At 50.5% G+C, this 27,953-nt stretch overlaps 1 protein-coding gene across 1 annotated transcript; it reads left to right on the forward strand.

Annotated features, from left to right (window-relative positions):
- Nucleotides 1-412: 412 nt before the first annotated feature.
- Nucleotides 413-27,930, forward strand: LOC119453279 (uncharacterized). The gene is made up of 4 exons (XM_037715306.2): nucleotides 413-722; nucleotides 17,659-18,233; nucleotides 19,424-19,633; nucleotides 25,227-27,930. Exons 1-4 carry the CDS (start codon nucleotides 662-664, stop codon nucleotides 25,791-25,793), a joined length of 1,413 nt encoding a protein of 470 aa, XP_037571234.1. The 5' UTR covers nucleotides 413-661; the 3' UTR covers nucleotides 25,794-27,930.
- Nucleotides 27,931-27,953: the final 23 nt, after the last annotated feature.

The following is a 27,953-nucleotide window of genomic DNA, read 5'->3' on the forward strand; positions in this document are numbered from 1 at the left end:
GTCGCAAACCTCATATACCAATCATCGAAGCGCAAAAAAAATAGTGCGTATTTTAAACATACACACGGGATATAAATGTGATTGAATTAGGCAACTTGGGGCATGTTCCCGGCGCCATACATTTACGTCTTCGACCTTCGACGAGTTAACGGCTATTGGTTATAAAGATATGCAGATGGGACACCGATAAAAAAATACTCATCAAGGCAAAGCACTTGGAAGCGCGCCGCGAGTAACACTTTATGAACGCAAGCGTAGCTGAGTCTCAGCTCGTGTGACACAATATGGCGGCGCCAGCGGGGTTGTCTCCACCCTGGACGGCGGCGCTGGGCATCGAGGCACCCTAGCCTTTCCTAAGACCCCTCGTTCATTGAGGGGCTTTAGCCTTTCCTAGCCTTTCCTAAAACTCTGTGCTGTCGGCGCCTCCATGTCGGCGTCCCCGGGAATTTGGCGCCAGGCTGTCGCTTGTCGGCCGGTTCTGGCCGCCCTGGTCGGTCTGCCACAGAGTTTCGGATGTAACTGTGCGCGCCGCTTCTCCGCTTACAGCGAAGTTGCCATTGGACGGCTGCGTCGGTAGCGTTCGCCGCGACGTACGCAGTGCTATCTTCTCGTCCGCGCTGGGCGTGTTTGACGGTGTCGACTTCGTAAACGTTTGTAAGGGATGGAAACGGAGGCTGACGGAGGCGCGGCGGCGTTGCGTTTGGGAGCTGGTCATCTCGACGGTGAGTGCAATCATTGGATTTTCTGCGCAGCTGTAATGAGACAGCCTCCATGTCTAAATTTGTTACTTTTTGTTCATTAGAATGGTTATTATTCCCCTTCGTTATTACATTAGACAATTGTGTACTTTAGTGTGGTATTTGTAGCAGAGCTGGAGACGGTTTATCGAGCTAGGCTTCCATAGTTATCGTAGACCACGATGATATAACCGAATTGTTGTGGCGTTACGTCTACTTGTCATATTGATGACGTGATCAAGTGAATTAGTCTAAAGTGCGCTATAACCTGCTGTCCTGGACACGTGAATCACGAAGGCGGGAAACGTTTAGACCTCCTTCGCTGGAGTTTTCAGGGAAGCGTAGACTCAACCTGCTGGATTGAGGCGCGCATTCGAGTAGTAAAGCACCTTACCCCATCTCAGTTTGCTGCGTATACCGAATGCAAAGCACCTATTTCACTTGTTGCTCGCCCGTGTGCGTGTGTCTTTTACGCGTGTAGCATTTGACAGAAGAGCTATCAGCTTGTCTCTCCTTGCCAGACCCATGTTCAATTGAAATCGTTGTTTAGACTTGTAACACCCATGCAAAAACGGAAGCAAGCGCTACCGTGCCGTGCGACGCAACGTCGTCTCCAACGCAACTGTTGTGTCATGACTTGCCATGAAGAAAAAGGAGTGCAGAACAAAGTTCAGTTTTCTACTTTTCGATCTCGTTCCTACAAAGTAGAGATGTGAGAACGCAGGGTACAGGCCGTTCATCGCACCAGCAACGCGAAACTCTCGGTGTACTTCGCGGCGGTCGCTAGCATTAGAGACAGAGCACCGTGTCAGCCTAGTGACAACGCGAGATTCTGCAGCCACAAGTTTGTTTGCAACAAAAGGTAAACGCATTACGTGCGTAAAGAAGCAGCTCCTCACTGCGCATGCTCTGATCGTTATTCGGTTTCTGTGGTTTACGTGCGCTATGATAGCATATGTTATTTGGCGAGTTTAACGTTCGTAATGTTTACGCACGCTAAGAAATAGCATTGTCGAACATGGCGGCACCCATGGCTCCCGCTTCACCGTGAATTCTCGCGATGGCTGCGCTCTCACTCTCGTTGATCGCCAGCAAGTATTGAAATGAGCTTTCCCTTGCTCTAAACTCACCTGAAACGCTAGTTATGAGGGCATAGCGCGTACAAAATCTGAGATCATTGGGCGATTCTGGCGTCTGTAGGCAAGGTCGCCCAAGTAGGTCGCGAAGCTTCGGGCGAAAAACGGTTCAAAACGAATTGTCACCGACATCAGCAAGGGTGGTTATGGGAGCAGCGATTGAAGCGCGACTATGTTTGGCGGGAATAAACATTGCGAAAGAAAAAAGCGTTTTTTTTTTAATTAATGCGAGACACAGTTAGATTCATTCACCTAAAATAAAATTCCTAATCAATTTTATATACGCATGGCGAGAAAAGAACGACTCTATTTTACTTGATCATTATCAATAAATTTCTTTTTTCAGCGCCCACCGAGAGCAGCGGGCGTTGACGCCGCTGTCACTTGCAATGCAATGCAGCTCTTAAGTGGGCAGAAAGGGGCGCTCGTAAAGTTCACCTGTTACAATACGCCCCCCTCACATGTTGTGTTGCTTTGCTTGTCGACGTTTGTCTGACGCGTGTAGTTTTATTGTTTCGTAACCTGTTCAGTCAAAAGTAGTGAGTTGCGACCGGCAGATAATTCCTCACTTGTTTTCGTGGGACAGCGCTGACCGACGGGCTTGGCGCCCGACGAAAGGGCAAGCACTCTACGCCCAAGGCGTTCGTTGGCCTCCAAACAAAGTATGTTCTGTGCAAGAGTGCGGTTTCGACACCCGTATGGCTGAACTTTACCTGCATCGCTTTACGCGCTGAAAGCTCGAAACGCCCATCACGTCGAATGGCGGGGCATTTGAATGTACAGCTCTCTAATGGCAGGCCTGCGAAAACAAATTTCGCGCCTTTGAGAACAAAATGACATCACTCCTTTAACGGTTATGCCGTCGAATAATTTTTTCTTCCGCCGGAAGTGTTCCCTCCTGACACAGATGGCGCTAAGCCCCATGAGCCGCCGATGAACCGCCATGTTTTGAACGTATGGGCTTCTATGGAAGCTTCGTTACCAGCAAGGAGGTTTAAATTAATCTGCTGGAGCGGAGACCGCCCATTGTTAGGTATCAAGGAGGTTTTAAAAAAATATATTTTTTTAAAACCTCCTTGATACCTAACAATGGGCGGTGGCGGCCATCTTGCCATAGGCAAGAAACGGGAGCCGCAACGCGCCCGCCGCGCTGTCGGCGTCTCCCCACCGTGGTTTTTAACGGTTATGGCGAGCGCTAAAGGAGAAGTAGTCAATGATAAGAAGTCAAATGGCAGATATCAATGAATCAACCTTATTTTGCTTCTTTTGGCGTTCTCCTTGCAAGCATGAACACCGGTGAAGGGTCTGTATTACTGGTCTTTAAACATAATCAGCCTCGTAAGAGCAGACCTCACTTTTTCGGCACTCATTTCCCTGTTTTTTCTTTTGTCGTGTGATGGAGTCAGATGCTTATGTAGAGTTCGGCCACTTCGCCATGGTGATGTTTGATGCAGCGCCACAAATGTCAGTGAAACAACATCAACACCTATTGACGATAGCTTTTCAATGTACTATTTCATTAGCTCGGCTCGCTCTGTTCCTGTCAATGAATCAATTAAAAAATACCCAAGTGGCATTTTAATGCGCAAGTTCAAGCCAAGGAGCATATACACAGATGCATTCTTGGCTTCGGGCACACTGTCATCACGCATTCCACGCGCAAAGTCCACAGATCCAACCACTTTGTCGCCCTCAAGCTCAACATGTTTCCTGATTGACATGTCATCGACAATCAAAATAGAGTACAGAGTGTCCATGCGGTAGCGGACAAGTTTTTCTAGAAAGACAGTGACTCGGCTGTGAAGCCAGAATCCCCGTTGATGGAACTGTACCATTCTCGTATAGTGCGCTCTGCTGGCAGTGCTCCAATAAACTTCGAGGGTGCATAATCATAAGCTGGCTAAGAATAGAAGTGCAGCGCTAACGCAAAAGCATGCAGCTCAGATGGGTACATGCCTTTCTTGTCTTTTCCTGCCCTGTTGAGGAGTTGCTGTATATCAGGGGGAAAGGCCTGCAGAGAATACCTCCATGCCCTCCTCAGACATGAGCTTTTGGTCTCTCTTTTTTTGTTTTGGTCAATCTCCGCTTCGTCTGCTACAGAATTTTGAACTTCTTCTTGAGCTGTGTAATCTCCTCTTGAGAAACACGAAGCATTTCTTTGTGACGTTGCTTTGTAGGTGATGCAAGTGCCCCATACTCAGCAACTTCGTGAACTTCAACACCTCTGTCGGCTGGAGTACTCCGAGGCCTCAGTGGTGGTCGCTTTCTTTTCAGCTGGAACGAGAATTGCGCAGTTTAAAACTTCTGCCTTTACTCGCGGCATTGCTTAAAGGAACCTGAAATATAATAACAGAAAAGGTACAAATGTAAGACAAAACAGCTTCTCGTATATTGCCCAAACGACGCTACTTAACACCTCGTAGTTGCGAGCAAACCTATTAAGACAACACCGGCAACCGATTACGAAATCTAGAGGGTCATCTATTTAGTTTCAGCGAATAGCAAACGGTGCGGTCTTTTCCTATTCACGCTCTGCACCGGTGATATAACTAGCACAAGAATATGTACTCAACGGCAATTGCAGGTGCTTTGGAAATGCGTCAAACGCGGTAGGACAACTTCCCGGTCGTAGCCGTATCTCTGCCCGGTCCGGTCGAAACAACCCGGCTTGAAGTGCCTCGAACATATGTGATCGCCGTCTTATTGCTTCCAGCCTTCCCGCCGAACAGCCCGCTCCCACGTGATTCGTACATTTGGGTTCTTAGGAAACCTGTTTGAAAAAAGCAATGACCGTCAGATGTGAAATTGCCGACAGATTGCCAGCTGTCAGCATATGTTCCAACAGGCAGAGAACTTTTCATGAAGTACAAAATGTGCTACTTACAAGTGAAACGTAATCCCAGAGTCCTTTTTCGCTCAATTTGTGCAGCCGTACGCAGCGCACGATGCAACGATTACAACGTCCGACGCCACCACGCTGAATACGCACTGCGGCTGCCGTGACAGAAGGCGCGCTTTCTGCCTATGGAAACATGGCGGCGCGCGGCTTCAGCTCAGGGGCGTCCCCTCCACTCCAGCAAGTTTTATTTAAACTTCCTTGGCTACCAGGTGTATTTACCTTGGCATGTCCGCATAGCGACAACAGAATGGCTGCTAATGGATTGTGTTGGCTCGAATACGTTTGGCACGAGCGACCAGACAGCGCTTTGTCTTTTAACGTCTTCCTTGCGTTTTTGTTCCCGTGCATTAAACTAAACGTATTGAAGGGACGCACACCATAACGTCCCGCAAACGTGCTTGTGTTTAACGTTCGTAAGGCGACAAACGCTGTTCTAAAACTGTCTGCTGACTCGCCATCCCGGTCTCGCGGACGTTGATGTGGCCCAGCGAAGCCGTTGAGAACCACCACTACAACTGATGAGGAGGGTATGTGATGGTTTATGGTTTTTGATTAAAGGGCCCCTAAACCACCCAGAGGTCGAAATTTAGTTGTGGTGTTGCAGTTGTGCACGAGTCTACAACGAACACGTAGACGCGAGAATTTTTCGAAATGTTGCCGTAATAGCGCAGTTACACGCGTTTGATGATCGAAACACGGCCCTCGCTCGTTTCGCCCTTTCCTTCGCTACTCTCCTCGTCAGATGGTCTCTTCTGCTCGCCGAGTGCTCCTCCAGATGTCACGTGACATTCCTCGTGGCCAACGCGCTTCCCAAAGCACTGTCCACTTCCGGTTAAGGCACGTCCGCGCTAGCGACAAATACACCTACGGCGAACCGGCCCCCAGTGCCGTAGAACGTCTGCCGCGCGAGAGGTATTCAAAGTAGACGGCAGTTCGGCCGGCGCACCGCCCGCAGCAGGATCGACGGGCCAATCGACGACCGCGAAGCTGCGCGCCTCCGCCACCGGCGACGAAAACATCGGCTGCAGCTTCTGTTCCAAGCAAAATAACTTCCGCTAGATAAAGCGATGCATAAATTGTACATTTTATGAAAAATCGTATCCAATGTGAAACGTTAAACATGAACGAGAGATCCGATACTTGTCGAGCTCAGCTGCATTGCACGGCTACCGACGGGAGACGACCGGCTCGGCTTTGCTCGCATCGCAGCCGACGGCGCCTATAATATCAGCGTATTTTTCTTGTTTGTGTTCAATTATTGCGAAGAGCGATAACAACGATAAGAAAATATTGCGGCTTGTGAGCGTCGATAATTCATTCCGAAGCTCCGTCCACTTTAGCTTTGAAGTGAACCGGAAAAGAACTTAGCGACGATATCGGCGCCGTCGAGAGATCAGCGGCGGTGAGGCTACCGCACAAATGGGTCCCGGTCTCATCCTCGCTACGGCAAGGAAATCTCGCCGTTCGCGAGCAATACCGCCGTCGAACGGCGACCCGCGAATGGCAAACGGCGTGCGGCGAGTTACCGTGCCGGTTACGTGGACGGGCCTTAGCCGCGACTCGGGGCTTCTCGTCTACCCGCTGTTGCTGCCGTGCCGGCCCGTGCTCATGCGAAGCGTGCCGCTATGAACCCTGCGTTGCGCGCACGTCTAGAAAGGCCAACACCGTCGGACTCAGTTCGTGCAGCTAATCAGACCTGCTAAGAGCGACTGTGTTGGAACGTGAGCAATTTGGCACTTGCGTTGCGGGCTGTAATTACCGATTCGCAAGTGCGCACAAGCGAGCAACACGACGAGGCAGAGCAGGGAGCGGGCGTACCTTGCTAGCAGACTAACCGGAAGTCGTAAGTTCTTGTTCGATCAATGGACATCGTCACCGCTGTTGACATCACCAGATGCACCCTGGTGACATCGTGACGACCGCTGGGGATACCGGAAAGGCAAGGAGAGGAGGACGGCATTGTTTTCTTGTTTTTTATTTGTGGCGCGCCCGCGGCGCCTAGCGCCGCAACGTTTGGCATCGTTGATCGTGACGGCATTCTGAACTCGATGCGCGTGTTTACTTGAAATGTTGAAAAAGATATCTGAGGTGGTTTAGGGGCCCTTTAATGGTAGTTAGTGCGAAGAAGACGCGCCTCCCTCCAGCAGCATCGCCAACGCTTTGCTCGCTCTGCTTGCGCAGCTGGTCGCTGGTGTCTTTCTAGACGGTGCCTCACGCTGCCTCGCCGTTCGTACTCGTAGCGTACTTGGACCGAAGGAACGCACTACCAATAAACCTCTTATCGATTGGTGTAGTTGCTGGAGTTCCCTCGTCTTTTGCACTCTGGAGCTGCGAAACCGAACGTTTCCGCCCATCATGACCGACAACACCGACCATCAGGCACCTTCGCCCCACTCTGTCATCTGCACCGGGGTTCCTCGACAGCGTGATCCGAAGGTCTTCAGCGGTGCAGATGACACAGACGTGGAGGACTGGCTTACGTCCTACGAAAGGGTGAGCGCGCTTAAGTGGAACGACACCTCGAAGTTGACCAACCTCATGTTTTATCTTGCTGGCGTTGCCCAGCTCTTGTACCATAATCACGATAGCGACATCCCGATATGGTCAACTCTCAAGACGTCATTCACTGAAGTGTTTAGTCGACGTGTGTTCGCAAACTGCGCGCTGAACAGCGCTTGCGCGTCCGAGCACAACATACTCGAGAAACTTTCGCGAGCGACATTGAAGACATCGTCGACCTTTGTAAATGTGTCAACGCCGTCATGCCTGAAACTGAACTTCACGTTCTCAAAGGCATCGATGACGGCGCATTCCAGATGCCCCTGGCCAGGAATCCGCGTACCGATTCTGAAGTAACATAATGTCAGAGCTACGATGAGTTGAAGCAGCGCGCCGTGATTCGGCAGCTTCAATCGAACGCCGACTCGCTATCGAGTCTCGTTGCGGTTTCCGTACACTCTGCACTGCTTCAGCAGAGAAAAGACTCCGTGCGCGAGAAGGTTGCCCGTCAACTTTCCTTGGTGCACTTCATTCAGGAGTCGCCCTCGTCAGCCACCAACGCTCCGCACTGTCAAGACGTCGCTCAAGCTGGTCACGCCTCTTACCCATGTGCAGGCAGTGCAGCCTGTAGTCGCGCCTCATACGTATGCGCAGGTAGTGCTTAGTCCCCCCCCAGCTGCCTTTCTCGATCCTGCAACAATCTGCACTACCCGCCTCTCCTACTGCATCTTGGGCGGACTGAGAGCCAGCAATCCATGGCGGACCCCTGAAAATTGGTCCATGTGTGTCGCTGCTGCACTCCAGGACACGTCGCTCGCTATTGCGGCCGTCACCTTCCAACTTCCTGTGACGCTGGCTGGCCTTTGCAAAACGGCAGTCAGCCTATGCGCCAATCCGCTCTTGGTCCCTCACTACTGTATGGTTGTCCTGACCTCGCTGAATTGCTATCGCGGCGCTCATCTCGTCGACGATCGCACTCTCCAATGCTTTGCCGACCCGCACCAACCGACCATGAAAACTGAGCGCCTCGAGAACTGCGCCCAAGTCCTCGCTCCTCACATGCTAACATGGTCGCAATATCGGTCGAAGGTGTTTCTACTTTTGCGCTTGTGGACACCGGTGGCGCCGTTACTGTTATAGCCATCAAGCTCTGCCGTTCACTGCGCAAGGTGACCACGCCGCTCTCTGGACGTTCGCTTTACACAGCAAGCGCGCAGCACGTTACACCTCTCGCAGCAGGTACTGTCTGTGTATTTATACAAGGCATGCATTATGTACATTGTCGAGATTATTCTTTCTGCTTGCTCGCATGACGTCATCATCTGCTGGGACTTTCTATGCCGTCATGATACCGTCATCGACTGCGCACACGGTGAAGTTGAATTTTGGCCGCTGTGTGATACACCATCCCACGAATCTCTTGATCGGCCGCAGGAACTGGTCGTGTGCGAGAGGACACCGACATTCCTCTGGCTCTTTTGCCCATGTCCCAATCTTCTGCGGTGCCTTCACCGATGCTACGGTCTTCTTCACACCGTCTGACATCTTCCGTCGCAAGCGGTTCCACGGCCTTCTGCAATGATAGATATCGCCGCCGGCTCCAGCAATATTTTTGTGCACAATCCCTTTTCTGCGTCTGTTATGTTGCATGTCAGTGAATGTCTCGGCCGCGTGGAACACCTTGACTATTCACTCTTTGTTAGCATGCCCGAGGTGTCTTGCCATTTTGACTCCAACGAACTATATTCAACGTTTGAACGCTTGAAGAGGCGTCAAATGACATGTTCTCTAGTTCCATCGAACACTCCGAGCTTCTTCAGCTACTCCAACACTTTAGAAACACATTCGATGTTTCTCAACCGCAACTCGGCCGAACGTCGGAAGTACAGCACTACATTGACACCGATTTACACCAGCCGTTGCGTGAAAGACCGTACCGCGTCTTTGACGAAGACGCGGTACGGTCTTTAACAACCAAGTTATTAACAACCAAGTCGACGATATGCTACGCCGTGCAGTTATCCAACCATCCCATAGTCCCTGGGCATCTCCTGTCGTTCTAGTTGGCAAGAAGGACGAGTCCATTCGCTTTTGCGTTGACTATCGGCGATTAAATAAGGTAACGCACACAGACGTCTATCATTTGCGTCGCATCGATGACGCCCTTGGCAGCCTTCAAGGAACAGAATTCTTTTCGTCCCTAGACTTGCTTTCTGGCTACTGGCAGGTTCCGATCGCTGACGCCGATCGCCAGAAAACTGGATGACGGCCTATATGAATTACGCGTGATGCCATTTGGACTTTGCAACGCGGCTGCCACGTTTGAACGACTCGTGGACATTACGATGCGTGGCCTCAAATGGTCTATGGGCCTCTGTTACCTCGACGATGTTGTGGTTTTCCACTCCTGATTTTCCTACCCACCTACTTCGCCTTAGACATGTTTTGACATGTCTAACCAGCTCAACCTCAGGTATCTCAACCTCAAGTACAGCTTCGCTGCGCGGGAGCTGACCATCTTAGGCCGCACCGTCTAGACGCACGGTGCGGCCCTACGAAACTTCGAGCAGTCGCCGAGTTCCCGAAGCCTACTGACATCAAATAACTTAGCAGTTTCGTGGGCCTGTGTTCGTATTTCCGGCGCTTTGTTCACAATTTCGCATCGATCACGTCGCCCTTGACCAAGCGCCTACGCGGTGGCATGGACCTCTCGTCCTTGTCCCCTGCATGCGACGCACGTTTGCTACGCCGCGTCTTATTACGTCTCCACCTATTCTTCGCCATTGCGACCGGACCGCTGCAACTGAAGTACATACAGACGCGAGGACGGCGCCGTCCTCGCGCAACCAAATCCCGGCTACTCTGAATACGTCGTCGCCTGTCAGTCGCACGCTGACAAAGGCAGAAATCAATTACAGCGTGACTGAAAGAGAGTGCTTGGCTCTTATACGGCCGTCCATTTGACCTAGTAAGGATCACCCCGCGCTTTGTTGGCTCGCCACGTTAAATGATCCATCTGGCCGCCTAGCACGCTAGCTGGGCGCTCCGAATCCAGGAGTACGATATTTGCGTCTTCTACGGCTGCGGATGCAAGCACTCTGACGCAGACGACCTGTCCCGTTCACCTCTACCTCCAGACTCGGCCTGCGAAACTACTTGCACACACCATGTGATCTCTGGACGACCTTGAGTCGGTGGGCACGGAACAACGCCGTGACCCGCAGATCGCTTCTCTTTTCGCCTACCTTTCTTGATCATCGACGATTCCTGTATCCCGATCTCTCCGACCCCAAGGCTGTTCATTTCGCCATTCGTGATCAGCTGCTCCACCGACGCAACTGCGCTCCCGAAGACTGTAGATGGTTACTGGTCATTCCCCGCAGCTTAAGATCTACAAATATTTGCCTCTTTTCACGACGTTCCGCAATGTGGTCATACCGGAGTATTTATGAACGAACGTATTCGCCATCGCTACTACTGGCAGGGAATGTACACTTTTGTGCGAAAGTTTTTTCAGTGCTGCCCTGGGTGCCAGCGTCGCAAGTCGCCACCTTTACGCGCATCTGGCGCCTTGCGGCCGCTTCCGTGCCCTGCCAAGCCCTTCGATCGCGTCGGCGTTGACCGCTACGGCCCGCTTTCACTAACACCTGATGTCAGTCGGTGGATCATAGTTGCTGTGGACCATCCGACACGCTACGCCGAAACTGCTGCTTTACCAAATGCGCCAACGCGGGATGTAGCCTCTTTCGTCCTACATCGCTTCATACTTCGTCATGGCGCAGCTCGAGAACCCCTTAGCGATAGAGGCCGCGCTTCCTCTTCCGAAGTCGTCGGAGCTCTGCTTCGGAATGCCACATTATTCATCGAACGTGCTTGACTTACCACCCGCAGGCTAACGTGCTCATAGAACGGTTTAACCGCAGTCTCGGTGATATGCTCGCGATGTACGTGGCATCTGATAATGGTAACGGTACAAACTTCTTTCTTTTGTAACATTCGCATACAATACCGCGATACAAGCTACCACGGCATATTTACCTTTCTTCATTCTGTATGGACGCGAGCCTTCGCATACCATCGACACCTTCCTTACCGCCCTGACGCTTTCGAGTGCCCACCTGTGTACGAAGCTGTCCGGCAAGCCTAAGAGTGCCGCCAGCTTGCACGCACTTTTACTTCACAAGAACAACAGCGCCAGAAAGAAAGCCGCTCCAACTCCTTTCCTAATCCCACCTATGGCCCAGTGCCTCTGGTATGGCTGGCCGTTCCTTGCCCAAACTTCTGGGCTTTCCTCGAAACTCTTCCCGAAGTACGAAGGGCCTTACCGCGTCTTGGAGCGAACGTTCCCGGTGCTCCGATTCCCTTGGACCTGCGATGCCCAGACCACGTGTATAGTGAATTCCGATTCACGTTGAGCGACCATGCTCGGACCGCGTGCAGGCGCATGGTGATCGGCGTGCCTAACGATATCGCTCGTCAACATGAATCGACGTGTCAGTCGCGAGGGTCAGAGACAAAACCTGTCGTCCAGCCCTCAACCTTGCAGCCCCGCAGAGGACGTTCACCCAGCTCCGGTCGCCTACCATCTATGCTAACCTATGGATTGCCCTAGCCTGCAGTAGGGGAGAATGAGGAAGAAAGCGCCCGGATGGTGGAGGGTGTAAGAAGGCCAGCCAGCAGCCACGTGGAGAACAATTCTGCTTTGCCCTAGCGTGCAGGTGCCTCCACGTTGAACTTTTCTTGTACGTTGTTCTTTGGTGCACACCTGCTCACCCTTAACCATGTATATTAAACTTCTGTTATTTGTTCTTACGTTGCCTCGTCTTCCCTGCCGGACCCTCTCCCATGGTCAACCTGGTTGGAGCTCCAAGCAGACGCTGTTGACGGTAACCCCGAACCTCGGCCTGTAACACCGGTTAACTTTCTCATCAAGCCACTTGCTCCATCTGACGACATGCACCGACGTGGACGTCACCTCGTCCACGTGGCGCGCCTCAAGCCCTACCATGACTCTCGGCCTGCAACCTCTTCGGTGGCAAGGATGCCTCTTTTACAGCGAAGCTGTATCTGGCTAGCCGATTCATCCGTCTGTCTCCTGTACGCCGAAAACTATCATCATCAGCAATGGCTTAAGCATCGTCTTGCGCAGCTGGCTCGTTGGCGCCCCTCGGGTTGCGCTCGTGCCAGTGTTGCGGCGTTCCTTGTCTTCCACAGCTGGCTGCGTTGCCGCTTATCATTCCAGCGTAGAATTTCACTTCTGTCGTCGTAGTGGGAGGCCGCGTTCACGGGGGTATGAGCCATTCATTGTCTTGCGTAACCGGACAGATTTAATTTTGAAGCAATTTAATTTCGAAGAATCGCAAGCGACAACGGCGGACTGCGGGCATACCGTCAGTGACGTCGTTCTCTCCGTCGCAACCAAACGTGTGTGTAGCCTCGTAATCGAGAAATACTTTAATGAACCCTCGGGATTAACCCTAGTGATAAACACCGGGGCCGCACGTTTCAGCTTCCCTTGTAATCATCTTCACGGATTGAAAGAGCCGACGAATTTTTTATTTCAATGGGTAAGCATCAACGAGAAAACTGTCCGTCCATCACGTACGACGAATGCAATGGCTCATACGCCCGTTAGGCTGAAGCTAGAAGCGCTCAGAAAAGAAGCGAACAATGGATACATTTATTGAAATCACCCATACAACACAAAGAACAGCATATGTTTCATTAAAGAACAAGCTCAAAACACGTATCTGAACCATCATTAAAGTATTGCATACCCCCCTCAGCACTTGTAGTGGTTTTGCAACAGCTTTGCTGGACATGCACTTTCGCATGTTGGTAACGACCAATAAGGGTTGATAATGGTCGGAGCGAGTCCGATATGGCTGATAACCGATAAGGGTTGACAAGGGTCGCATGTAGTCCGATGAGGTTGATAACGACCGATAAAGCTTGAGAAGTGTTAATGCTGGCCGGATCAAGTTTGACAAGATTGATAATGACACCGCGCTGCGTGGAGATGAGCAAGTGGCACAGTGCTCACGCATACTTACACGACTCCAGTGGAGTTTCTGCGTGAATTTTATTGCGATAGCAATTATACGGACACTCTAGACGCATTTCTGCCGTCGCCGTGAGATTCCGTATAAGTCCAACGACGATAAAGTCATCGCCGCGCGCCGTATGCTGCATGTGCGAGTGAAAGCGCGAGAGGAGCCGATGATTGCGGCTCAATATACCGCGTGCGAGGCAGGAAGGCGGAGAGCAAATGCGAACTCTTCCGTCGCGCGAAAGGCCGTGGGGGGATGGAAGAGTGGGAGGAGGGGCTGCGGCGTTGTGGTTTGGCACTAACTGCGTATTCGCTACCGGGTGCAAGGGGAACTGCCGATCGAGGCTCAATCTCGCACGCGAAAGGAGGAAAGCAGGGAGGCAGCGCGGGGGGAAGGGGGCGCTGTTTCCACTCCGCCAGCAACCGCGTACTTTGCGTGGGCGCGCGCCCTCTATCTTGAAAGCGATCTTCCGACGGCTCATACCTTTGTGAGCGCTATTTTCGCCGCTCAATTTCCGTTGAAGCGACAGACAGCATAAAGGAAAATTCGCTTGCTGCTGCTGCCGTTCTTGCTAGCGTCAGCGTTTTGACAGCGAGAGTACACGGTCATCGAGTGTGATGTTTTAATGTTTGCTTCTGCGGTGGTGGTGGTGGTGGTGGTGATGATGTCGAAGCAGGCGGGGTTAGCCTGGCATACATAGCCGGCAATTGTTCCGCCTGATCCTCCTTCGAGTTAAGATCAGGGGTGTGTCACCAAGTGTCTATGAGCCCCGTGTCTCGCAGGAAGGCCAGCAGCAGTCGTTGCGCTCTCTTCCTGGTTGTCGCAGGTCCTCCGGGAAAAACGACGTCTTCAAAGGTCCTGTGCGTAAGACCGCTCTTTTGTAGGCTGTCGATCATCGCTTTTCTTTCTTTGTCAAACTGCGGGCATATCCAAATGTAATGTTCGATGTCACCAATATCACCACAGAAAGCACAGAATGGGGAAGCGCGAAGCCCAGTCTTGAATAACCAATCTGTGGTGTACGCGGAGTCGGTCCTGATGCGGTATAAAAGCGTCGCTTCTTCGCGGGTAAATCCATGAGTCACACAGGCTTCGTGGGGATTCTTGTGGATCTCTCTAAAGTGAAGGCGGATTGCACCCTTAGGGTTCTGAAAAGCTTTTGGAGCTTTCACTTTTGGGACACATGTCAGCGCTAGGCGTGCAAGGGCGTCAGCTTTCTCGTTTCCATCAATTCCTACGTGTGATGGTATCCACTGGAATCTTATATTAAATCCTTTGCTTGTTAGATCGCTAATCAGTGCCAGAGATTGCCTTGTAAATTTCTCTAGAGGTAGGCCACGATGCAATCTCTGTAACGCTGACTTGCAATCCGTCAGCACCACGACATCTCGTGCAGAGAAGGCCCGTAGTTTCCGCAAAGCCGCGGTGATTGCGGCGCTTTCTACTGTTGTAGAGGAAACTACGCGATCCAGTCGGCCAGACCATGACACATCAAGGGATGGTATGCAGAATGCCGCTGCACAGCTATCTGTTTGTGCGCACACCGAGCCATCTGTGTAAACTTGTAAGTGGCGTTGAAATGCTGTGCTGAAGTGTTCCAGTACAATAAACTTTGCTTCTGCAGTTGAAATGGTGCGTTTCGCCGGTAGGTGGGGTACACTGAGGCTGCAGGTAACGTCCGAAAAAGACCATGGCGGGTCAAGGCGACCGCGTTTAGGCCATTCCAATCCTAAACATTGGAAAGTGTTCAGCGCCGCATGGAAATGTGAGCGAGTTCTTGCTCTTAGCCGCCGGAGAAGCACCGTGCCTGCGCGGGACTCGCCCAGCCTTAATAGCTGCGTCAGCAACGCCTGAGATGCCAAGAGACGGAGTGGAAGAGACTCTGCCTCATTAGTGACTTTCTTGTTTGAAGCCGTCTGTGGAACTCCCATCGCCAAGCGAAGTCCCTTTCTGTGCACAGCCTCCAAGCGCTCGTATTGACTCGATGACGGGGATATCAGAGGGAGCTGATAGAGAATGCGGCTTGTTATCAGTGCCGCATTCAGTTTAAGCATGGACATAGGATTGTTTGCCCAACGTACACCTGCCAATCGACGAAGTGCGTTGACTCTTTGCACTGATGCAGCCACAACACTTTCGACCGCACGACGCCATAGTAGCTTGCTGTCGATGGTGACGCCCAGGAATCGAACATGAGTTGCACGAAGAATTGAATGCCCTCTGATATACAGCGTCAGGCGTGTTGACTTGCGTCTCACTCCCGGGAAAAGCATGAAGGCAGATTTTTCCGCTGATAAAGATAGGCCAAGCATCGATAAGTGGCGTTCGATGGCGGAGATTGCGCCCTGGGCGATCCGGGCCAACCGTTTGTGTTGGTACCCCGAGATCCAAATGCAGATGTCATCTGCGTAGATGGACATTTTAACTGCCGTCCGACCTACTTTCAGTGCATCTGGAAGGCTGGCCATGGCAACGTTAAAAAGCAAGGGAGATAGGACGCTTCCTTGTGGGACACCGAGGGAAATTCGTCGCTTATCACTCATTACACATCCGAGCTTAACTTGGGCATACCGATCTCTGAGAAATTCATGGATGAATCGAAGAGCATTTCCCGAGACGCCCATGTTTTGGAGTCCGTTGATGATGCCTGTATGAAGCACACAGTCGTATGCCTTGGCAACGTCCATAAAGATGGCGAGTGTGGAAAGGCCGTCCGCGCGATGGTGCTCGATATGGCTTATTAAATCCAAGACACTGTCCTGGGCACTCAACCGTGGACGAAAGCCGGTCATGCACGATGGCAGTCTATTTCCTTGCTCAAGATACCATGTTAACCTCGTACATACTAGTCTTTCCATCAACTTTGATACGCATGATGTTAGCGATACTGGCCGATATGAGGCGAGGTTCGCAGGATCCTTTCCGGACTTGAGTACAGGCACCACCCATGCTATCTTCCACGTTTCTGGGATCTCTCCCGTGCTCCAGACGTGATTAAATATGTCGCTACATTCTCACAACCGAGGGGTCGCGGCGGAGCGCCAGAACAGGAGGACCAGCTCAGCAGGCTTTCAGAACGGACTAGCGCCTGCCGTGCTTGCGCCGCTCGCACGCGCCGCCCAACCTTATTTTTCTCGTCAGTCGCAGCCGGCCCCAAGGCGCCGGCCAAGAGCGCTGACCTTAGCGTTCCCACTTAGCAGCGTCGGTGGGCGCTACTACGAAGGCTTTGGCGACCGTGATTTGCTTCTGCGCGCTGACACCGTGCTTAACAATTCAATTAGTAAGCGAATGTTTTTAAGTTTATACGGCTGTTGAAACTACTATCCTTCGTTTACCTGTCTACTCATTTGCTATCGCAGTGGATGCTTCACCTTTCGGGCGAAACTGCGACTATGTACCCTATTTATTGTCACCGATCGCAGATGACGCTCGGTGCACTCGATTGGACCTTTAAGTACCAAATACGGTGAACGAGTCTAAAGTTTGATGCGGCACGCCTACGTCGAATAGAATGGCAGGTCAGATCACTATGTGCCGAATTTAGCACTCTTATTGCGATAGCAATTACACGGGACACTGCAGGGCGTGTTTACGACGTCGCCGTTGCCGCCGGTTTCTCCCGGTTGTGACTCTTTAATCGAGGATGACCTTATGTTAGTCAACTGAAGCGAAATTTTCGTAGATACTCCAACTAACTACGTTCACTTATTTCCCTGACGTCAAGTGGATTTGCGCGTGTAAAACAGCTGTTTTCTTTGTACAGATCTGTTTTTATGTCACTGGTTTTAGGGTTAATCCTGAATGTCTGGGGAAAGTTTATGGGTGATCACGGTAGCAGTTCTGAGCCTACAGTAATATCGGAACTTGGAATAGTGATCTTTTATTTTCCAATGAGCCTATATTAGCCGAGCAAATTCATTTAGAATTAACCGTTCTCCGGCTAGCTCGGTTCGTTTGCATAATTCCAGGGAAGATGCACTGCCTTTTTCTAGGTGGAACTTGTTGTATACTGCTTCTTGGGTTGTCACCGATCCATAGGACACATATCTGCAGGGCAGGTACGAGGGCGAGCACTGAAGGCTCCCGATGCCTTGATGCGCGATGTCTTCACTCGTCCTGTGCTGGAGGTCACGCGATGTGTTGAGTTGCTGGGACGTGACATAGTCAAATGGTAAAAGGAGTGACAGAGCGGAATTTTCGCTCTGAAACTCCCCGCGACCGGTGCGCGTGAAAGCACGCACAATAGTGCATTATGAACTACGGCGGACCTTCGCCGCCTCTGCACTGCAAATATATGCTGTGTGAAATTTCAAAGCTTACCCCTTTGTTACTTCCAGGTGCTGCTGACTACGTATACGGTTCCATGGATCTCGTGAGAGAGTTCGGGGATCCCCATGTCCTGTTACTCGCCGAAGATCACATCGTGTTCAAGCTGGACACTGCTTGGCCGCCAGACGTGGAGGTCCCAGGAAGACTCTCTCTCGCCGACGATGACCGCCTCCTCCTGGTCGCGAACCACAGATCATTGGTTTCCATAGCGAAGAGCGGTTTGCCATGTGGGGCGAGGATCTTGAAGGCCCTGTTCTGCAGTTGCCGGCCCTTTGCCTCCTCGGACCGCTACGGCAGCGCCGCCAGCAAGTTGCTCCGAGACGCCGAGGAGATTTGCATCGTACACAACCGGGACAAGATCTACAAGCTTATTCGCATGTTCCCGAACGTCAAGGTGCTTGCCCTGCCGCACGATCTTTGCACGCACCTCTCAGAATTGGATGAGCCCGGCAGGAACCGTTTCGCACCGCTGGTCGAGCGAAGTCAGTTGAGGGAACTGGTGGGCAACGCAGGCGGCGTGTGCGATGGCAGCCTTCATCTTAGTCGCGAGACTACGCTGGCGCTCTTGCGCACTTGCCCTGACGTAAGTAGCATCTTCATGCACACAACTTGTCAAGGCTCCGCCATGAATAGGTTTAGTTATTCTACAAGGTACGCAACAACATGGGTAAAGGGGTAGCGGCCGCCGTAGCTCAATATTAGGGCTAGGCATGTGTCTGCGGAGGTTGTGGGTTCCGTTCCCACCCATGTATATGAATTACTCGGTGCGAAAATAGCACTTTCTTACACTACGCGTTGCCACACTGCATATTTTAATTAAGGAAATGCTTGTTCGTAAAGACGTTTAATAAATAGTCTTTGACACTTTAGTTCGGGGACTCTCCTCTACAAATACAAAGGAACGGATAAATCGCTGTTCTCTGCAAGAACTGCACCAAATTGGAGGAAGTTTGTTGCATTTGAAACCAAGTCATAATCTAGTTACTGTACATCAATGTTTTCTAGGCGGTGAATGTTTTTTTTTTATGAGAATTGCTCAAAACTGCGAAATTTCAAAACGCGGAACTATTATGTTGACATCCCTGTCACTCTGCAATGAAACATGATATCACAATGCTGTAAGTTGTACCTAATAAGACATTAAGTGTACAAAATTGATGTGTTATACACCCCTTGGAAGTATACCTCCTATTTGTAAAAGCTAAGTTTGCAAAACCCTGGTAAACCTAACAAATTCGCGTAAGGTGTAAACGTATATATATCAGCTTTCTCCGCTTTAGATACCTTAACGCATGTAGTTGACAGGTCTGCGATATCTGGTTTTTGGGCAGAGTGACCAAACGATAAACTTGGAGCATCCATCGTTTTTTTTTTTAGACTTTTCGGCAATTTTCGTGAAAACTATGTCCTAATTCACATTTGCGATTTTTAGTCACTACATTTAGCCTTTATTGATAAAATACGAATTCAATTCAAATTGGTTCAAGGGATGTATCATAATGGTATTTCTGCGTTTTCCGTGTATTTGAACTGTCGGCATTGGAATTGGCCCTGAACTAAAATATTTCTCTCAAGGGCTCATACTCTGAGCTGGTTAAAATTTGGAGGCCGTCCCTGAGAATACGGGAAGAAGGAATTTGTCATGAGGTGGGGTTCAGATGACGACCGATTGGACACTTGGGAGACCACCGGTACAACTGTTCACCCTGTATAGGGCACAAACAGGCTGACGATGACAATGATTGTGATCGTCTCCGTTTTCTCACAATTTAGGTGCGTCGCATTGACTGCCGTTGGGTCGCCAGTTGCTTCATGGGGCCGCGCGGCTTGTCCGCTTCTACCGAACGTCCAAGAGCAACGAGTTTCGTTCATCTCTGGCTCGTCTCTCCGGACCACGTCTTCCTATTTGAGCCGCTGGGCGGAAAGGGAGCTGTTGACGTCGCGCTTGCTGCAAAGAAATTTCCGTCCATCAAAAAGTTGCAGGTAAGAGCTCGCGTTGGCGAAGAGACAGCCCAGCCCTGTGTTCATTAGTAGTTGTTTCGTCTTTGCAGTATTTGTCAGCTCTAACGTGTGCGTTGAAATTCTCTATTTTTATGCGTTCTCTATTGTGGTGTTGAAAACCTCTGGGCGATGTAAGGCGCGACGCCACCGCGTACAGGGGATACTTAAAAAAGGGCATTTATTGTTCCTGAGTTCAATAATAGCGACTAGCAAATATCCGTGCAAGGAATAGTTCGCCGGTGGAACACAATGAGGAAATCTAACATGTTCGACGCACACGTAGGTATACCGAGCGAATGTTTACCCATGGCGGGCTGCGAGGCCTAGGTCGTTCACGGTTGCCGTGCCATGAACCGATGTGCTCATACGTGCATCGGTTCCCACCTTGTTTCCGACTGCGCCATAGGCAGATTTCAGTAGATAACTTGCAAATAATTTGCAGTATTGTCAAGTATCGGTTTCGTATACCAGACAAGATCAAGTCAATTTTTCTTTCTATGTGGATACTTTTTTCGCAGTAGAGGGTTCTTCAGTAGGCAAACTGCCAATATTGTCGGAGTTATAAACAAGAAAAAAAGCTCGCTTCAGAGTAGCAGGGCATAGATTGCTGCTGGCGCATCAGTCGACACTGAACTGATCCAGTGCGTCCACCCTAAGCAAGATTGATTTCATCGAAAGGGGCCCTGTACGGATAACGAGCTCAGAAGCTGTCCTTCAGCTGCTGCGGCCACGACCCGCGAGCTGAGTGGACGTCCCACCGGAAGCCGCAGCTGCAGGCTGACGGCGCCGCTTCGCGGATTCCCTGTGGCTACGATCCGCAGGTTAGCGGAGTTGACCGGGCGATCCAGGCGTATTGGGAGCGCTACGCCGTAGCGCTCCCAACGGAGTAGCGCTCCCAATACCTTCCCGCCACACACACACACACGGTTTCTATTTTTCATGTCAAAATGAGAAGGTGATGCATAGGAAGTCAAAAAGTCGCTCGGCAATTTTGTGTGAGAGGAATTGACCTATAGTGCAGTGAGCAAGAAGTTACCTGCACTCATAATTTAAATGTTCTGTTGACCACGCTATGTTGCGACTGGGTTGCCGCCGTCTCCGCGATCCACCCATCCTGTTTGCCCTCCAGCTCCTTCTGCCTCCGTCGTCCGAGAGCGTAGCTGGGCCGTTCTCTCCTTTTTAATTGATGTACAAAGCTTCCTGAACGCATGCTAGTTCGTGCGCCATCTCGCTCTCAGCAGTCAGCCGTCTGTTCATCTTCCGTCTGTACTTTCGCGATGCACACCTTGAGTGATTAGTGTGGCTGCTGGCTTTGTCCTTGAACTCGAACTTGAAATAGTGACTCTTCAAAAGCTTTTTCTTGTCATGGAGACATGCTCGCGATCTGCATTTAAGTACTCGTCGCTCTTGCTCTGGACCTTTGTGAAGTTCTTCGTAGTCGTCATATTCAGATGTCGTAGTCGTCATATTCAGATGTTCTACGTCTGTTCACCCTAAATTTAAAGGCCGCTTTCATGGTTGCTTTGCAATGAGCAATACCATAAAGCACCGCCCATCGGTGCTTTCTTCGTGTCTTCTTCTTGGGTGGTGATTTAGTCTTTTTCTTTTACTCGAAGCAATTTTTCGATCTGTTCTTTCTCATATGCTTCTTTCTTTTCTCTTTCTCTGTTTTCTCTACTAGCTCTATCCCTCTGTCTGCTGTCATCGCTTCCTCAATGCGCCCTTCTTTCTCGCCACTATTAAAACTTGTGCACCTGTGTTCGTCTAGACCAGAAACGTCTTGCTTGCTGGACACTAGCTTGTGCTCATGGGGGTTTCCTGCAGTCGAAAGTCATCATCCTGTCACAAGCCTTGCCGCGGTCGGGTACTCTCCCTTCCTGCATGGCACCTTCACTTGCTCTACTGTCAACACACACCGTGTGTAGCGATGCGCTATTCCCCCTCTCGTCAGTGTCCCCTGGATCGTCGTTTCTGCGGACCGTTCGCCCTCATGAGCACGACCCTCCGGCGCGTACACTGCACTACCGACACCACACCCATCATTCGGGTGTTGTACCCCTTGCTCTCCAGTACAATAGAACTCGGCGGCGCTGTCATCGATAGCCTTACAGTGGCAACTATTCTGTTGCAACAGTTCACCTATATGATGCCCCTCTTCAGGTATGCTATGACTGCTATGCATTATTCTGACTGCCTCTGGCATCTCAATCTCCCTGTCCTGGAACTGTCCCCTCTTCTCATATGCTTGCAGAAGTGTCGCAAGTTCTAAAGATCGAGCGGCATGGACACAGTTCATCTCCTCCTCAATTAGTTTGAGGCCTTGCTCCTTGCTAAGTTTTTCCTCGCGAACAGTAGCTAGTATGCTGTCCCAATCCATCTCTAGACTACCAAAATCTGTGACTGGGCCGGAAATGGTGGAAGATCCTGGCAGGCTCGCCAAATTGTCACGAATTTCGGTAGACTAAAGACAAACAGGGACAAGTCTCTCGTTTAAGACAAACATTTATAATTGAAAAAACAAACGACAAAGAAAACAGCACAAAACAAACAATTTACAGCACGAGTTAATTCTAGAAATACCCTAAAGTCCACAGCGATCTTCAATTGATAAGTCCAAAATATTTACATTGCGTCCATCGAAGTGGCCACGTCACCTCGTCATCGCGACTTCCGAGGACACGTCGTTGGGCCCGCCCATACATCGTAGACTCGACGTCGCTGTGTCCGACGTTCGGTCCCCGTTTGTCCTGGTCAGGACGGTGGGGTGACCGAGACGCCTGGATCGCCCGGTCAACTCCGCTAGCCTGCGGATCGTAGCCGCAGGGAATCCGAGAAGCGGCGTCGTCAGCCTGGACCTGCGGCTTCCGGTGGGACGTGCACTCAGCTCGCAGGTCATGGCTGCGGCAGCTGAAGGACAGCTTCAGCTTGGTTGCCGCCGTCTCCGCGATCCACCCGACCTGTTCGGCCTCCAGCTCCTTCTGCCTCCGTCGTCCCAGAGCGTAGCTGGGCCCTTCTCTCTTCGGCTACGTGTCCCTTCTCCGCCTTGGCCACGTAACCGCACGTGCATTTTTCCAGTTCGTCTTCTTTTAAACCTTCCGTTCTTTTTTTTTTTTTTTTTTTGATCGGACACTTTCGTATTTTCTCACTTCTTTCTTCATCTCTTCAATAGCCTCCTCGTGCTATATAGCTCTCTTCAAATCTTCTTTATTCTTCTCCCTGCTTCTTTCTTGGCTCATGACAATCGCATGCTAAAACGTGCAGAAGAAGGTTTGTGTTGTCGAGGCCATAGTAAATATGTATTGCGTAGGAAACTCGAAACGACCTAACGTTTATTTTGAAGTTCTCAGTTATTCTCTTAACTACAAAATATGCTTGTACCTGACATGACGAAAGTTTCGTCATATTTCTGTCATCAGTATTTAGCCCACGTTTGAAGTTTTCACTGCACTTATTGCAATGTTATTTGAAATATACTTTAGGCTATTTTAACAGCGGAGCTGTTTAAGGTCGATGTTGATCCCTATGGAGCGATGGTGTTCGCAGTTTCGAGCGAAGTGGAGAGAGTGAAATGAGGAGTGGAGGTGCAGAGAGAAATAAAGACAGAGGGCAATAAAACAAAAACTTTCTTCGCGAGGTGGGATTCGAAGCCGGCCGGGTACGCACGGTCCGAAGGCGAGCGTCACAACCACTAGGCAATACACCCACGCTTGCACAACATGCATTTATGGGAACCGTATGATTGCGTTGTACCGACGATTGTAACAGCTTGTGGGCGAGAAAAAGAGAAAGTGAGAGCAAGAGAGAAAGAAACAGCTAAAGGGAGAGGCGGGATTTGGAATCCGGGTACTCACGGTCCGTAGGCGAGCGCCATACCCACTACGCTATACGCCCACGCTTGCAGAGAAGCATGGAACTAGCTTAATTTTATTGCGATAGCAATTATGTGGACACTTCAACTGGATTTCTGCCGTCGCCGTGAGGATCCGCATAGATGCCAAGGGCGATAAAACCGTCGCCGCGCGCCGTATGCGCGAGTGAAAGCGCGCAGGTGACGCGCGCTATCACGGAGAGCGAACGCACGGCGGAAAGCAAACGCGACCGTCGCGCGAAAGGTTTTGGGGGTATGGGAGAGAGTCGGGGCGACGCTGTGCTGCTTCACCAAATGCTTATCTTGCAACTGGGCGCAAGGGGAACTGGCCACTCAGTCACACACGCGAAAGCAGGAAGGCAGCGCGCGAGGGAGGGGGGAGGGCAGCTTCTCATACTGCCAACAACTCCTCTGCACTTTGCCCGGCGCTGGCTGTCGCCCGCACCGTCTCTTATCTCCACACGGCTCTGACCTTTGTATGCGCTGTGCATTCGCTGCTCATTTTCCGTTGAAGCGATTGACCGCGCGAACAATTCGCCCGCTGCGGCGGCTGCGCTTGCTGCCAGCGTTTCGACAGTCGTCTGCGGTCATTCGGTGTGATCTATTCTTGTTTGCTTGTGCGCGCTCACACCACGCTTGTTAATTCAGTTAGTCCAAATGTGTCCAAGTTTATACAGCCGATAAAACTACTATCCCTACTCCGAATAGCTCTCTACTAATTTACTATCGCAATTGATGCTTCGCCTTTCGGGCGAAACTGCGACATTTTTTTAGTTCGTGTAGTGTACAGGTGTCTATGGGCACCGCCAACATTGAACACTTGCTGACCTGTGACCCTGCAGTGACCTTGGCGATACTGTGCCGTGACGAAAAATGGCCGACGCCGCTAAGAGTAAGAAACACTCGGATTGCTCGGATTGACGTCACATTTCTCAGGGAGGTTCCTGTAAACAAAGTAAATTAGTGGCCTTGAAAAGAAAATTTTTTTTATATTTCCGTGTGGATGGGCATTGAATGCGGGCCTCTGCGGTGCGAGAAGAGCAGGCCTCGCTGAAGCCACGGCTGCGCCACGGTTCTGGCTTACTAAAGGTGTGCCTAGTGCGCGCCTGAGTGCACACGACACGTGGTCACAGAGATAAGCTCGTGCCGCTGCACGCGCGTTCTTCGTCTTCCACAGCTGGCAAGCTTTCGCCTTCACGTTTTACGAACGTGTAACACTTCCTTACTTTTTAAACTTGTTCGCAGGCACATAGCTTTTGACCTATAGACGCTGCCTCTGCTGAAAGAACCGTAAAAGAAAGAGGTGTGGCAAAAAGCGGGATCAAACAGTTTAGTGGCGATTTCGCGGTGAATGCAAGAGGAATACGTTAGCATTACGTTGCGCCGCTTGAAGTCCTGAATCAGTGCTTTAAACCGCATTCACAACATTCCAGAGTGTTGTGCAGGATGTCACTAAACTGACGGTGGTCTGGAGCACACCACTGTCAATTGCCCGATATTTTATTTGTATATATATATATATATATATATATATATATATATATATATATATATATATATATATCGGGCTTGCTCTTTCAAGCACTCCCATTCACTCTCTACCACGTGAGCGGCTTTCCACAAATACACGTTCTTTTTTTTCACTTTATCAATACTAATGCTAACGGATTTTTAAAAAAAGACGAATAATGGGCTCAAATCTTGCAGGTGGCTGTGGGTTCCATGGAATCGCTCGCCAAGGTCTCTGCGTTCCGTCACTTACGCAGCCTCATGATCAGCCTCAGCCCAAGCATTGCCTTCTGCGACGTGGATTCCACACTACGGCGGCTGCTCAGAAATTTACCGGAGCTCGAGGAGCTGGAGCTCGAAAGTTGCGGCGGTCTGGAGCTCTCTACGATTGCGAGACTGTGTCCCAAGATCAAGAGGCTGAGGCTCGCAAGCTGCATGGGATCCACCGAAGACACCCCGCTGGACGACGACGAGTTCCCGAACCTGGAGTGCGTCGAGATGAACGTGAAGGTCCTGAAGGTCGTTTTCACCTCGTTCTTGTCCGCAACTCGATGCACACTTCGCACCGCGCGCTTCGACGGGCGAGGGTGCCTGCATCGAATTTCTGCAATACTGCGTCCGGCGCGGCCGGCCCTGGCCATTTGCGCATCTCGAAAACCTCACCTTGGCCACGAAACTGTCGCTGCGTGGCTTGCAACTCGAGCCCGAGGACCTGCACGGCGTAGCCAAGGCCTTGCCCGCACTTCGACACCTGCATACGGATAACCACGACCTGCAGTATGTTCTTCGAGAACAACGGCGTCCTTCGTGGTCGGGTGTCGTTGTCCTCGATCACATGCACCTACTGTAAAGCCAATGATCCAAGTATCGCGGGGTGTGAGGAATTGTTGGCGTTGTTTAACTTGTCGGTTCCGCCCCAGTAAAGGATACCTTATACTCGCTGGGTGAACTGCCTGTAGCGTAGGAGCATTTCGAAAATGCGATATGCGGCCACATGCGGTTGACCGTCTGCAGATGTCTGAACACCGGAATCTGCACTGAATATTTGTCTGCCTAACGCACTGACGGGCTTATCAGCACCGATGCAGCTCTATCTAATCAGGCAGCAGTGTTCCGTTTCAAAACATCGTGTAATCCTGTTTCTAAGCGCGTGTCCACCGCGCAGTTAGACTTCTGTTACTAGTCCCACAACTTGTAGTTCACTCAGCCTGCTTTTGACCAGTCGAAATGCTGGGAGATCATTCTTTTACGTAATCGAAATGCTAGGATGATGTGAATACTCAAAGAAAGCTAGTTTCGGCACAGCAACAGAAGAGCAAAGTAAGGTGCGGCTTGGAAAAAAATTATTCTTACAAACATTGTTTACGGCATAAGAAACATGTTCTGTTGGCTTACCATGCGTGTCACTGGTGCCTTGAGGTATAAGGTAGAGAGAGTAGCGTCTTTTGATTTCGTTGTCATTTATTAGTACAGGGTCCGTTGCAAACGTATGAATTAAGGCCATCGCAGGAATGTGTGCAACCTCCGCAAGTTACCGCTTTCAGCGCTGCCCTTCGTTCGTGGCAAGCTTTCATATTGGTGCCAAATCGGCCGTAGTCCTTAGATCAGCTGTAACGCATTGGTAAGTACACCTGTGCCATTTACACATTTGTGACGGACTGTAGTAATTCTATCGCTGCTTGTGGCACTACTTTTAGTCCGGCTGTGTTTCGTATGTTCTGTCAATACGTTCGTGAACTTATGGTAATCCAGTAGAGGACACTCCGAGGTTTCCGCCAGAAACAAGCTAACTGAAAGTGCATCGTTAGAACATCTCTATCTCTCTCTCTCTCTGTTTTCACCTAATATTAGGGTCTACCTTCTTGACGCAAGAAGGTAGACCCAAGATAACCAAGAAGGGCAAATCAGTGAGAAGTGACAACTCGCGAAGCTTGGTAACCTTGTGGGTAAAACTGTACATGGCGTCCCGGATCGCTGTTTGTGGTCTCGTTACATTCGCTTGCACTCGTGATGCTGCTTGCAAACTTGCGCATGTGCAGCGATGGCTGGCAAAAATTGAAATCTTGAGTCCGCGTGGATGCCATAACGAAAATACGTTGGTAGAGCGCCAACACTCGGAAGGAGTGAAGTGATAATTCATGTTTATTTGCAATTTAATGGCTCGCAGGCGAACGTTTGTTGTGGGGCTTCTACTACTTTACGCAACTCACTGTATTGTGTAACTGATACGGCAATGGTGCTTCACAGGCTCAGTCCCTGTGTAGCACCATTTATCTTCCCTTGAAGGAAAGATAAAAGCCATACCTAATAGGCCCAAGGGTGTGCCTTTTCCAATACGTGTAGAAGCGTGTTTTTAAAGCTTCATCTGCTATTTAATGTTCATGTAAATCATTCGTTCGAAGCTTCAAGATATTTCTGGCTGTGTCTTTTCCGGTTCTGCGCAATAATTGCTTTCTCTTCTCGTCTGTGCTATTTGCCACATCAGTGTTTTCCTTGGGATTTTTATTTTGTGCCACGAGCTGATCGCACTTTCGCCAATATTCGCGTGAAGCAGGTGCAAGTTACGCCGTATAGATCACTCTTCCGTGCGAGCCTTCGACACGCCTGCGCTTTCTATCTATCTAACCATCGGCCGAAATTGTGGCAGAGCCATTCCTATTGCAATTTTCTGGTCGTTGCATTCTCTATCACCACCCTACGGCATGCGGTGCATATTTCTTTGTGTCTTATAGGTACAAATATGCACAGATTTCGTTGCTTGCTGCTCAGGGGGTGCCGGAGGCGCACGACATTTCGAGACGTGTTTGTCCGTAATCTTTACTTTTTTTGCATTGTATCTTGGGAAAGGTACTGTCATTTTGTGTGAAAGAATGCAAAGATAAATAAAAGTATTGCCTGTTCTTCTAACACGTTTTTATCTTTATT

This window comes from Dermacentor silvarum, chromosome 5 (genome assembly GCF_013339745.2).
Source record: "Dermacentor silvarum isolate Dsil-2018 chromosome 5, BIME_Dsil_1.4, whole genome shotgun sequence".
In the NCBI taxonomy this organism is placed as follows: domain Eukaryota; kingdom Metazoa; phylum Arthropoda; class Arachnida; order Ixodida; family Ixodidae; genus Dermacentor; species Dermacentor silvarum.

Bases quoted from the DNA above. Each gene is read 5' to 3' on its own strand.
- LOC119453279 (XM_037715306.2), top strand. From the start codon at position 662: ATGGAAACGGAGGCTGACGGAGGCGCGGCGGCGTTGCGTTTGGGAGCT. The intron at 723-17,658 runs GTGAGTGCAATC...TGTTACTTCCAG, and splicing joins GGGAGCTGGTCATCTCGACG to GTGCTGCTGACTACGTATAC. The intron at 19,634-25,226 runs GTAAGAGCTCGC...CAAATCTTGCAG, and splicing joins CGTCCATCAAAAAGTTGCAG to GTGGCTGTGGGTTCCATGGA.